At 40.5% G+C, this 14,125-nt stretch overlaps 1 protein-coding gene across 5 annotated transcripts in view; it reads right to left on the bottom strand.

Annotated features, from left to right (window-relative positions):
• Positions 1–14,125, bottom strand: part of LOC140463506 (ubiquitin thioesterase ZRANB1) — a 63,993-nt gene that overhangs the window by 46,309 nt on the left and 3,559 nt on the right. For 4 of the 5 annotated variants that reach the window (XM_072557550.1, XM_072557552.1, XM_072557551.1 and 1 more), the window contains exon 2: positions 11,616–12,468. In XM_072557550.1, coding sequence (XP_072413651.1) covers positions 11,616–12,432 — 817 coding nt within the window. In that variant the 5' untranslated portion in view covers positions 12,433–12,468. Of the gene's footprint in view, positions 1–11,615; positions 12,469–13,532; positions 13,690–14,125 lie in introns of all 5 variants that reach the window. The other variant, XM_072557549.1, reaches the window with a different exon arrangement.

Below are 14,125 nucleotides of genomic sequence, written 5' to 3'. Positions count from 1 at the left end.
GCAATGTCTCTCTACAATGGTAGCCACCCCATTGGCTACACTCAGCATTTTCTCTTTTTATTGTACTCAAGTGGCAGTCCTTGACCAGGTAACTAAGAGCTTTCGACGAATCTTAATAGAATAAGTAGAAATGGCCAAAATTCTTTAAGACAGAGGGTTCAGAACATTGTGTCCTACTGCAAGCTATAAAAAAAAAGTTGTTTAGAAAATGTGTTGCATTGCATCCATTTTAACACCAAAGTTAAACATTAGTGTTCTCACAATAGTTTAGTGGTCTGGAACCATCATTTGGTTCTACTGGGCATTAAGTATATTTTAAGTATACCGTACCTCTGCGGATCACCAAAGCTGCTTTGCACCCAACGGTTTGTCAGGTAGCAGGAAATCCATTAATTGCAATTTTACCATACATCACCATTTTACTACTCCAGAAGGCCAAGTGTTCAATTGGATATGAAAGAAGAGTGTGGCTCATCATTATTAGCTTGTGTTTTTCTGCCCTCAGAAAGGAATGCTGATAAATAGCCAAATTTTGAATTACAGAAAGTTCTTATACAAACGTTCATGCGTTTCTTTGTCATTTGCTCCTATGTTGTGAAATTCACCTTGTTTACATTATGGGAAGACCCCATAACCTTAGAAACCATCAACACTGCAGCATTTCTGACTGCAACTGTCCAATAACACAAGTAGACCATAAATTAGACAACCTCCATGACTATACACTCACATGAACAATAAGAAAACATCTTCAAAGGGGAAATCTAGCTAGACCAGATTTTATTCCCATTGTCAATTGCCCTCAAGATAGTGGGAGAGTTGCCTTTTAAAACTGCTCTTGTGGTTTAGTTACACCCACAGTGCAGTTAAGAAAGAATTCTAGGATGCTGATTCAGCAGTGATTATAGTCCTAATTCAGGATGCTACATGGCTTGAAGGGAAACCTGCAAGTAGTGGTGCTCCCATGTTTGTTTTTCTTACTTTTTTGGTGAGCAGTTTTACAGCACAAAACAATTCTACTCAGCTGTTCTAGTCTAAGCATAAATTTTGCAAACTGAAAAAAGGGCCAGGGAAAGAGACTTTTTTTAAAAATTGTTTGCAGATGCTGCTGGCTAGGCCAACATTTATTGACCTAGCAATTGCAAAGGAATGTGGATTAGTATATCGTCAGGATAGTGTGTTGTTTGGTGAGGTACTGACAGTGGAAGTGCTCCCAATCAATTTCAAACAGACATTGGTCTTTCTTGGTGGTAGGGGTCACAGATTGGGAAGATTTGAATTTTAAATGGTAACCTTTTTGAAGCAAAGTTTCCAAACAAAATTCAGTAAAATATTGCTTCAGTCCATTAATGACCTCAGTATTACAAACCTATCAATTCAAAGATACCTTATTATTCAAGAGAGATACGTGGCAAAATTAAAACCTTTTGAAGAACGTACTGTAAATTTCAGCTATAACAAATTAGATTAGATTAGATTACTTACAGTGTGGAAACAGGCCCTTCGGCCCAACAAGTCCACACCGCCCCGCCGAAGCGTAACCCACCCATACCCCTACATCTACATTTACCCCTTACCTAACACTATGGGCAATTTAGCATGGCCAATTCACCTGGCCTGCACATCTTTTGGAGTGTGGGAGGAAACCGGAGCACCCGGAGGAAACCCACGCAGACACGGGGAGAACGTGCAAACTCCACACAGTCAGTCGCCTGAGGCGGGAATTGAACCCGGGTCTCAGGCGCTGTGAGGCAGCAGTGCTAACCACTGTGCCACCGTGCCGCCCACAAATTAAAACAAGAATAGTCACTAAACAAAGGTAGGGAGGGGGGAAAAGCATGGTAAGGAAGAGAGGAAAAGGTGAAAAAGAGCTATTTTTTTAAAATCCTAGATTGCTTTAAAGAACTTTGATAAAATACTTGTTCAAAAAAAAATTGAAAATCTTGCTTCCTGCAGTCATGAAACCAATAATTTTCCAATTCAGGCCCAGTAGTTTATAAATTTCACACTCCCAATCTGTAATTTTCTGTCCATTAATTTCAAGCAGAATTTTTTTCTGTAACAACTTAAAAGCAATTATTCCAAACAAGGAAAACAACGGTGGGTAAAGGTCTCTGCAAGACAAGATGGGATCTAAATAGGTTTGGTGAGGATGCTAACAATCAAGAACACAAGGACAGTACTGCCTGACTGCTGAAAGTCATCAAGTGTAATTCAGGTCCCATTCTCCTGTGCAGCCCTTGGGTTTACTGGGCCATGCACTACAGCCAAACCTGGCAATCATTACCCAAAATTAACTTCCAAAGCTGCTATTTAAATTCTCTGTACTCTTAGATTCTGTTACAATTGAGATGAGAGGAATGCACTGCACTGTTGCTTTAGTACACTATTCCACAAGTTTCAATATGGAACAAAAATATATTTTATGCAAGGCAAGCCTCGTACATTTTTAGCAGTATTTAGATGTCTACTTACAATGGCAAGACATACAAATCTATAGGCCAAGTGCTGGAAAATGAAGTTGAAATGCTAGTACTTGTTTTTGAGCAATGCAGACTTGAGAAACAAGTAGCCTTTTTCTGTGCTATAGATCTCTCGGACGTCAAATCAAGAGATTGCTAATGAGGTGCTTTCTCTATATTAGATCGAGAATGTAAAGATTAGGGGCGGCACGGTGGCTCAATGGTTAGCACTGCTGCTTCACAGCACCAGGGCCCCTGTTCAATTCCAGCCTCAGGCGAGTCCTCCCACAATCCAAAGATGTGCAGGTCAGGTGAACTAGCCATGCTAAATTGCTTGGTGTTAGGTGCATTAGTCAGAGGGAAATGCGCCTCACTGGGTTATTCTTCAGAGGGTCGATGTGGACTGGTTGGGCTGTTTCTAAATGTAGGGAATCTTATCTAATCTAATCTAGCAACTAGGTTTCTTCAATATACACAAAATTATGTTATGATGAAATCAAAACAAAGATGCAGAATTGGCAAATGTATGTGCGATATGGAAATATAAATATTTATCCTGCTAAATAACCCAAAACACAAACAATTCAGCTATATGGAGGGTGGAGATGTGGAAGAGAACAAAAACTGATTCCTTTCTGGAATGAGTTACTCGGGGGAAAAAAAAAACTTTCTGGCCAATGGTGGTTATTGTTCAAAATAAACAAAGTTCAGGCATAGAAAGTTTGAGATCTGTCAATCTGGTGCGGTAAACACGTGATGGAGACATTCAGGCTGTCTCTGGTGCTCTGGCATACAGTTTGCTCAGGAAATACCATATTGGGAAGTTCTTTCAGTCAAACTTCTATAAAAACAATCTGGTTTCAACCTGGCCTCTCAAGAAGTGATTCAAAAACAAGACAAACTGGGATTGCTTTCCCAGCTGAAAATCCATACAAATTTCAAATCAGAAAAATAATGTTCTAACAAAACAGAAAAAAAATCAGCATGTATTTTCCTTGAAGGAAGATAGAGCAATCAAGATTTTCACAAAATGCTTTGCTGAAAAAACACAACTTTCCATTGAACTTTTCAAAAAGACAACCCAGGCACAATACTCAATTTTTCAAACTCAGAACAGAAACTAGTCATATGAAGCATTTTCATGGTAATCCATACACTGCCCAAATAGCGTTCTTTAATATAAATCCCAGATCTGAAAAATCACTAACTTACAGAGCAATGAGGTTTAATACTGGTCAGAGATTTGTAATTTCTGACTTGTCCAATGTTTGGACAATATTTCCAACATTTCATGGTACAGAAAGCATATTTGATCAAAATGAACTCCACACAATAATGCGCCAACTATCTTTCTGAAGGCAAGCAGGACCAATTGAAACAATTTTGCTTATAATATGAAGTTGAATTAGAATGGTCTACCCCAAAGCATTTTTTAAAAATTAAATCATCCCAAATGGTACAACTTATACAACAACACAAATATAAACACTTCAGCCCTCAGCCACCTAGTTTAAGATGTGAATATAAACTAGAATTTAACAGAGGCAGCAATTAATTTTTGTATCAGTCAAAAAAAAATTCTTAGATGAGACAACTTCGTAACTTAAGATTCAAAACAAAAAATCTGCAGGTATTGAAAGGCTGAATTCATGCATGAATTCATCAACAGTTTCTGCATATATTAGTCTGAATTTAATCTTCAGATTAAGAGTGTAGGAAATTTACTAAGTAAACTTGAAATCTTCCTATAAATGTGAAAAATTTATCATTTAATACAATATAATAACTAAGCAAACTGATCTTCTTGCAAAAAGTAAATTGGAGAAAATGTACACACAATTATGTAACAAGATTGCCAATCACATTACAAGCAAATTAAGTCACTTGAACACAGAATAACTGAGCCATTTTTGAAAATATCTCAATATAGATTTGGATAACTGACCTCAAATAAGAGACATTGAAGCACTGGAAGGCTCAGAACATGCAAGGATGACAGGATTTATAAGAGGTTGCACTGCAGAAAAAAAAAGGAGAGTAGACATGATCTTAATCGCGTCACCCTCTCCTGAAAGTGCTGACTCCTTCATTACGTCATTTTGACCCTTTAAGATTCTCCTCTACCACTCACTTTAATCAAGTTATTGGTCATTAGATCTCATCAGCTTTATGGTTCAGTAACTGACTGTACCCTTCGCACCTTACAATGCTAATGATGTTCTATAAAGACAGAGTTAAAAATCACAACACCAGGTTATAAGTCCAACAGGTTTAATTGGAAGCACACTAGCTTTCGGAGCGACGCTCCTTCATCAGGTGATAGTGGAGGGCTCGATCGTAACACACAGGATTTATAGCAAAAATTTACAGTGTGATGTAACTGAAATTATACATTGAAAAATTGATTGTCTGTTAAGCCTTTCATCTATTAGATGACAGTGATAGTTTCACTTCTTTCATGTGTAACTCACAAAATCTTTTTTTTAAAGTTGCATTCTCGGGTTAGACATTAACAATGGTGATAGCTAGACAATAATGTTGAAGGTGTTAGCCGCCTGTGTTCTCTGTCTATGACCTGATGTTTAGATTGATTCTAATCTAAAAAGTGAGATAACAGAGTCTTACATAAATTCGTGCAGTTTTTGATCTCAGTTCTACATGAATGCCTGCAGTTTTGAGCAAAGTACAAATTCACCCCAGAAAATGTATATGTGCATATGGGTCTTTGTGTGCGTGCGCGTACACACACACAGTGTCTTAAGTCAGTGAGGGGGTGCATTGAGTGTGTTTGCGTGTGGGTGTGTGTCCGTCCGTGTGTGCGTGTGTGGTGCAATGGTGACCACCTGTAATGTGACATGAACCCAAAGTCCCGGTTGAGGCCCTCCCTATGGGTACCGAACTTAGCTATCAGCCTCTGCTCGGCCAGTTTTCTCGGCTGCCTGTCCCGAAGTCCACCTTGGAGGATGGTCACCTGAAGGTCAGAAGCTGAGTGTTCTGGACCACTGAAGTGTTCCCCAACTGGAAGGGAATACTCCTGTCTGTTGAGTGTTGTGCGGTGCCCATTCATCCATTGTCGTCGCCTTTGCTCGGTTTCCCCAAACTACTACGCCTCCGAGCATCCTTGCCTGCAATGTATAAGATAGACAACGTTGGCTGAGTCACATGAGTACTTGCCATGTACAAGGTGGGAGGTGCTCCCACGCTTAATAGTGGTATCTATGTCCACAATCTGACACATCTTGCAGCGTGCACCAGTGACAGCGTTGTATGGAGTTGTCCTGAGAGCCGGGTAGGTTGCTACGAACAATGATCTGTTTGAGGTTTGGCAGTTGTTTAAAGCAAGTAGTGGAGGTGTGGGGAAGGTCTTGGTGAGGTGCTCATCCTCATTGATAATGTGTTGCAGGTCACGAAGAACATGGCGTAATTTTTCAGCCCCTGGGAAGTACTGAACAACGAAGGGTACCCTGTCGGTTGCAGCACGTGTCTGTCTCCTGAGGTCATTACGGTTCCTTGCTGTGGCACGTCGGAACTGGCGGTCGATGAGTTGAGCATCGTACCCGTTCTTGTGAGGGCATCCTTGAGTTCTTCCAGGTGTCCGTCACGTTCCTCCTCATCTGAGCAGATCCGGTGTATGCGTAGGGCTTGTCCATAGGGGATGGCTGTTTTAATATGTTTTGGTGGAAGCTGGAGAAGTGTAGCATTGTGAGGTTGTCTGTGGGTTTGCGGTAGAGTGTGGTGCTGAGGTGTCCGTCCTTGATGGAAACGCACGTGTCCAAGAATGAGACAGTCGAGAGTAGTCCATGGTGAGTTTGATGGTGGGATGAAACTTATTGATGTCACTGTGTAGTTTTATCAGTGACTCCTTGCCATGGGTCCAGAGGAAGAAAATGTCATCAATGTACCTGATGTACAATGTTGGTTGGAGATCCTGCATAAAGAAGAAATCTTGTTTGAACTGGTGCATAAAAATGTTGGCATATTGGGGTGCAAATTTGGTCCCCATAGTTCCGTGTGTCTGGATGAAGAATTGGTTGTCAAAGGTGAAGACATTATGATCGAGGATAAAGCAGATGAGTTGTAGGATGGTGTTTGGAGACTGGCAGTTGTTGGTGTTAAGTACTGAGGCTGTTGCCGCGATGCCGTACTTGTGGGGGGATGCTGGTGTAGAGTGTGGAAACGTCCATTGTGACGAGGAATGTTCCCGGTTCGACTGGTCCGTGGGTGCTGAGTTTCTGGAAGAAATCCGTAGTGTCGCGACAGAAGCTGGAGATCCCCTGTACAATAGGTTTCGAGATGGCATCTTGAAACCTACTGTACATGGGGCCAAATTTGCACCCCAATATGCCAACATTTTTATGCACAGGTTCGAACAAGATTTCTTCTTTATGCAGGATCTCCAACCAACATTGTACATCAGGTACATTGATGACATTTTCTTCCTCTGTACCCATGGCGAGGAGTCACTGATAAAACTACACAGTGACATCAATAAGTTTCATCCCACCATCAAACTCACCATGGACTACTCTCGACTGTCTGTCTCATTCTTGGACACGCGCGTCTCCATCAAGGACGGACACCTCAGCGCCACACTCTACCGCAAACCCACAGACAACCTCACAATGCTACACTTCTCCAGCTTCCACCCAAAAGATATTAAAACAGCCATCCCCTATGGACAAGCCCTACGCATACACCGGATCTGCTCAGATGAGGAGGAACGTGACGGACACCTGGAAGAACTCAAGGATGCCCTCACAAGAACGGGTACGATGCTCAACTCATCGACCGCCAGTTCCGACGTGCCACAGCAAGAAACCGTCATGACCTCCTCAGGAGACAGACACGTGCTGCAACCGACAGGGTACCCTTCGTTTTCAGTACTTCCCAGGGGCTGAAAAATTATGCCATGTTCTTCGTGACCTGCAACACGTTATCAATGAGGATGAGCACCTCACCAAGACCTTCCCCACACCTCCACTACTTGCTTTAAACAACCGCCAAACCTCAAACAGATCATTGTTCGTAGCAACCTACCCGGCTCTCAGGACAACTCCATACAACGCTGTCACGGTGGACGCTGCAAGATGTGTCAGATTGTGGACATAGATACCACTATTAAGTGTGGGAACACCTCTCATCTTGTACATGGCTGAGTCACATGAGTACCTGCCAACGTTGTCTATCTTATACGTTGCAGGCAAGGATGCCCAGAGGCGTGGTACATTGGGGAAACCGAGCAAAAGGCTATGACAACGGATGAATGGGCACTGTACAACAATCAACAGACAGGAGGGTTCCCTTCCAGTTGGGGAACACTTTAGTGGTCCAGAACACTCAGCTTCTGACCTTCGGGTGGCCATCCTCCAAACTGGACTTCGGGACAGGCAGCAGAGGAAAGTGGCCGAGCAGAGGCTGATAGCTAAGTTCAGTACCCATAGGGAGGGCCTCAACCGGGACCTTGGGTTCATGTCACATTACAGGTGATCACCATTGCACTGTACGCACACACCCTTATAGAGACACACTCCCACATGCACTCCCTCTCAGACTTAAGACAGTCTGCACTCACTACACACTTTCTCACACACACAACCCTCACCCCAGACAGACACACACACACAGACAAAGACCCACATGCACACATATTTTGTGGGGTGAATTTGTACTTTGCTCAAAAACTGCATGCATTCATGTAGAACTCAGAGCTCAAAAACTGCATGAACTTATGTAAAACTCAGTTATCTCACTTTTTAAGATTAGAATCAATCTTAACATCATGGCATAGACAGAGAACACAGGGGATAACACCTTCAACATTATTGTCTAGCTATCACTATTGTTAACACCTAACCCAAGAATGCAACTTTAAAAAAAGATTTTGTGATTTACACATGAAAGAAGTGAAACTACCAATGTATTCTAACAGATGAAAGGCTTAACAGACAATCAATTTTTCAATGTATAATTTCAGTTACATCACACTGTAAATTTTTGCTATAAATTCTGTGGGTTAGGATTGAGCCCTCCACTATCATCTGATGAAGGAGTGTCGCTCCGAAAGCTAATGTGCTTCCAATTAAACCTGTTGGACTATAACCTGCTGTTGCGATTTTTAACTTTGTACACCCCAGTCCAACACAGGGATCTCCAAATCATGATTATAAAGACAGGTTAGTCTTGGAAAATGATTGGTGAAGGCAGTTGCCTTCCTACTTTGAAACGCCTCAAGGGTGGACAGTGAATGTCTCTTTACTCATGATGCCCACATCCAGAAACACAAAAACCTTCATTCTACTCCCAAGTCACACATTGCCTTGAGTTCAAATTATATCAATTTACCCACTGTCACAATCCTGGAACTCCCTTTGCATCAGCACTTGAATAAAACACACTGGGGTGGTTTAAAGATGGTTCACCATCACCACAAGAGCAATTAGGATGAAAAGAAATGGTCTCAACAGTAACACCCAGAGCCCTTGAAAGAAGTTAAAACCATTCTTCATTGCAATACAGCTGAATTTAGGTATGTGACAGAGTCTAACGCAGGATTTTAAACAACAGTTAACCCTGGACGTTGTAGATGGCTCGACTGGGTTACATTAGGAACAGTCAGAGAACCTTGCTAAATGGTGGACTAGCGCTACAATTGGTCAGTTTCTGAATTAAAAGTAAGAAAGATGTTATTGTTTTTTGGGATTTGGTGTGAATGCGCAGGGATTGAAACAAGTTCCAGAGCCTAAAGTCATCCAGTTGTAACTATAGCCACAAATGGCAGAACAATTAAAACCAGGTACACTCAAGAGGCTACTGTTAAGTGCGTGCAAACACCTCACATGAAGGAGATCAGAGATTGGGAGTTAGAATGTCAAGCAGGCATTTCAAATGTCAAAATGTTGCTTGATCTAGAGCCAATGTATGTTCATAAGCAAAAGTCATGAGGATTTCTGCATATGAGCTGATACAAAGATGACATTACGCCATCTTAATGGTGCAGTCAGAAGTTTATCTCAGGGTTAAATATTATCTTTAAAGATTAAAAATACTTATTTTCTCTCAAATGTGACAGGGATGGAGTCAATTGCCAGTAAATGGAGTTTGATAAGGTAATAAGAGCAATGGCTTTAGTTTCCTACCAATACTTTGGTACAAATTACTTCCCTGTCAGTGCTGGCAACTGGAAAAGCTGTTGGATAAGTTAGCTATGATGTTTTGTAATAAGGTCAGCAAACTAGACCTCAGAATATGGGTTCCCTGACTGGGGCCGTGAAGTTGGTCCAATCAGGGAGTCCGGCTGACACATAAAAAGGATGAGCGTCTGTGACACTAACACATTAGTGCTGCATCAGGGCACCATAGTCAAGGACTGTCCTTGTGTAAATAAAGGGAGACGTGGTGATGGGATACCGGTCTCTGCGGAATGATTTCAAACAACAGTTGAGGAGCTGTGAAAAATAGAGTTGTGAGAGAAAACGGATGTGTGACATCTCCCAATATGCATCAATGGCAGCATATAATGAGAAATAGTGGGGAGGACAAAGGATAGAATGTGGGGACAACACAGATAATGGCAGGAGAGTGAAAAATAAGCCATTGCAAGGAATATTCTGGCTGCAGATAAAAGAAAGAATGAGGGCATTCCATCTAACTTGACAGGCAGGGGCTGGAGAGAATGGTGTGGGCAACCGCATCTAATTGGAGCACAAGAAAGGATCATTTACCAAAATTTGGACAGGACATTAAAAGTCAATCTTAGACAGTGTGCAGCAGATCAAGGTGGATGCAGCAAAATTTCTTCTCTGAAGGGCAGCAATGAAGCAGGTGGATTTTGTATGGCATCTGTTCAACCTGCATGATTGCCAAAACTTGGTACTGAATTATTTTAGAAATAGATTTTAGTACAGTAGGTTGTTATTTCAAATACTTAAAAATGCACTGATGTGACTGTACAAATTGGACCACTTCCAGCACGAACTTGCTCAGTTCACAATACTTCCACATTATGTCACCTGCAAATTTTGAAACTGCATCCTATATATCAAGCCTAAGTCATTATTAGATCAGGTAAAGCATTGAACCTGAATAACTGCATTATTTCCATTCCAAAAACCCAAAAGGCAATCACTGAACATGGCTGTTTCTTGTCAGTGAGCCACCGCAATTCTGCCACTGTCCTTTTATTTATTCAATGAGTTTCAACTTTGCTGAAGTGGCACATAACAGGCTGGACAAACACCTTTTGAAAGTTCATGTGCATCACATCAATATCTATGCCAAACAAGTCAATTTAGATAAACATAATTTACCCTAGTTACAAAACCACCCAAACAGGCTTACTTTAGCTAATCCATACGTATCCAAATGATTGTCATTCCCAAAAGGTTTCCCATTATCGAGGTAGAAATGACTGGCCTGTTGGTACTGGGTTCATCCGTCCAATTTTGAACAAGGCTGTAACATTGGTAATTCACACGTATCCTGACACCACTGCCGTATCCAAGGAGAAATGAAAAAAAATGGCCATTTCCTCCACTATTAGCATCCTTACTTCTCATTATATCCTTGAATACCCAGTCTTCGTGAATTAAGGTTCAGTGCAGCAAATCTTTCTGATACTGACTCTATATCAATGTGCAGTCCTTTCAATCTCTCAACCAGCTATCCTCCATGCCCAAATTACCTTTGTGGTCATAAATTGACTGCATTTTGCTTTTTACCCATCCACATGCTACCTATGTGTCAATACATGACTTTTATGTTTACTGCGAGTCGTTTCTTTTGATCTCATTGCTGCACTTGTTTCACTTCATGTCTGAATTCCTTGCATTCAGCTACTCACATTTTCCTTCTCTCCCAAACAAGCTTGTGAAAACAGGTGCTGAAGGTGACACAATTCTACTATTCTAAAGTCCAATGTAGTAATAATTTATTGAATACTGCGCACAAACTGGATAGCAGAAAAGATACATTCAAATCAAAATATCCATTAAGACTGTTACAAACCATTCACTGATAATTTCAGCTATTGAATATATGCAATATTTTCACATTTCTCCCCAATGTTCTCTTAAAATTCTGCATGATACTCATTTGTGAATAGCTTATTTATTGGAAAACTACAAAAATATTAAACAAAATTTAATTAAGACCTACCAACACAAGCGTTGAGAAACAGCCAATCTGATCTTTTCATTCTGTTCTTTATTTGTTTGAGTCTTTTGAAGTCCACTTCCAACTCTTCTTTACTGCCTACTGCCCCAGGTGCCAACTCAATCCTTTGAAAGTCCATTTTCATCGCAGATTCACGTTTAGGTACAGGAGGAGATCTCCTTTGGCTATTGCCACCACCAACACTGCTCCTCCATCGAGCCCTATCCTGCTCATTTATTAATGATGAAGCTTCTTCTGGCTCTGTAAATTCAATTGCTTCCAAATTGTTAGGTCTAGGGTAGTCACAGACTACACACTTCCGAGACTTGGGACAGTTCTCGTATGTGCAAGCTGTGCACGTCCAATGCAATGCTTTTGTATTCAGTCTGTTCCTGTCATTATATTCTTCACATGGATCCTGAGAAGCCTGAACTGGTCTTGAAATACAACCAGATGACTGGGGGGATTCTGTAGGACTTCTAGTCCGACGTTGGGACAAACACTGAGTACATCTTATTGCTCTTGGCCAATTCAGATATGTACACATGTGGCATGACCACTTGCTTGTACTTTCTGAATTGTAGGATGATTTAACCCTTGGTCTAGCACTAGAGTCTGGACAAATCAAAGGGCTGCTACCACCCTCTATACTTGGGGTATCCCAGACTTGATTCAAATCACTTGAGCTGCCCCTGGTTGGATCTTCAGTAATTATAGTGCCAGTAGGTCTTGGTGCACGACACATGGTACATTTGATTGCAGAGGGCCAGTTTTCATATGTGCAATATTCACAAGCCCACTTTATTCCATATTCAGTCATCGTTGCTCACACCAATTTTCAAAGCTGGATTGGAATCTGCAAAATAAAATTAACAAGTATGAAACACGGCAATTCTCTTAAAACCCATTTTGGCACCCAAATTTACTGAATGAGAGCACTGTAAAGGTCTCTACATTACTTTGTGCGAAATGTTGGTTGATAACACCCTTTCAGTAAAAATGTATTTGAGTTTATCAGGTAACACTACATATTGTTGAGGCCCAGACAACTCTACAGTTTAGTCTTCCTGCTATCAACCTTCACTCCAACCAAACTAACTCAATTTATGAGAACACATTACTGATTTAAAATATAAATTTATCACTGAACAAAATTAACCTAAGTCTGTACTAATGGTGAAGGTAATCTTCAAAAAGTCTTCAGAGACCTTATGCCTTAAGAAATCATCATGAATAGAAGTTTGGATTAAACTTACAATTTCTGTATACACCATTTAAACTAAAGTAGCTTTTAATCTTTCCTATCATAAATGATCTAAAGATTAATGAAAGTTGACAGAATCAAAACCACAAAGATGCCTGGATTAAATCTGCCTACAATAGTGTGGAATTAAAGAGAAAAGAATGAAACTGACTGAAGTCGGGGAATCTTTTGTCTTATTCTTCCAATGGGTTAGGACAGTACGACATCTATAAGTGTGAAACTTCACCAAGCAAATATATATATTTCATTTCCATATCAAGATGCCTTTGGTTATACCCAACATGTCTCATTATTCAATACAAGCTTTGAAAAGCAACTCGAGAACCCATTTGTTCAGAATCAGTCAGGACGTCTATGCTTACTTCTGCAATAATTATTATGAAAACAAACCTCATATACATGAAGAAAAGCTACTTGGATACAAATATCAAATTTATGTACATGGCATTCTTTTGCACAATTTACATAAATCTTCTGTATTAAGTAAATTACGTACATTATTTTAACCAATGCTGGTTTGAGAATTTGAAAACCACTTTTTAAAAATCTGGTTATCAATATAAAAGAAGAATGACTGTTAAGCTATTTGGACTGCCATTAAAAACACAACAGCTTTACTGATGCCCTCTGAGGGAAGGAAACCCTGCCCACCTTACCTGGTCTGGCCCATAAGGGATTCCAGTTCCATACCAATTCTTAACTGCCCGTTGAAATAGCCTAGAACATCACTCGGTTCAAGAAGAAGGTTCAATACCACCTTCTCAAGGCAACTAGGGATGGGAAGATGCCAGCTGTTCCACTGATGCCCACATCCTGAGAATGAACAATTGAAAAAAAAGAACTGGGAAATTTCTATTTAAAATGAAGAACCAAGAAAGTCTATGGTTGATTGGAACAGCAGTTTCAATTATTGCATTTATTTTATGAGCTGCTCATTCACCAGGGCCAAACCAAGTAAATAATCAATAATCATACTGCATGGAAGGAAGTTATTCAGCCGTGCACCTGTGCCAGTTCTATCAAAGAGCTATCCAATTACTCCATCTCCTCTTTTCCCCTTGGCTAAAGGATCTCTCCGTACTTTGAATTATGCATATAATCCTCTTTTCAATGTTAATTAAACTCTGCTTTTACTATCCTTTCCAGAAGCCCATTGCAGATCACAACCGATACTTAAAAAGTACTCTGTAACAGAGGTTACTTCATAAGTTGGGTGAAATGGAGTCATGAACCTGAATTTTAAAAAGAT

The sequence above is a fragment of the Chiloscyllium punctatum genome, chromosome 38, assembly GCF_047496795.1.
Source record: "Chiloscyllium punctatum isolate Juve2018m chromosome 38, sChiPun1.3, whole genome shotgun sequence".
Lineage (NCBI taxonomy): Eukaryota > Metazoa > Chordata > Chondrichthyes > Orectolobiformes > Hemiscylliidae > Chiloscyllium > Chiloscyllium punctatum.
Note: the sequence above shows the minus strand (reverse complement) of the source record. Positions and strands in the feature narration are given on the sequence as shown.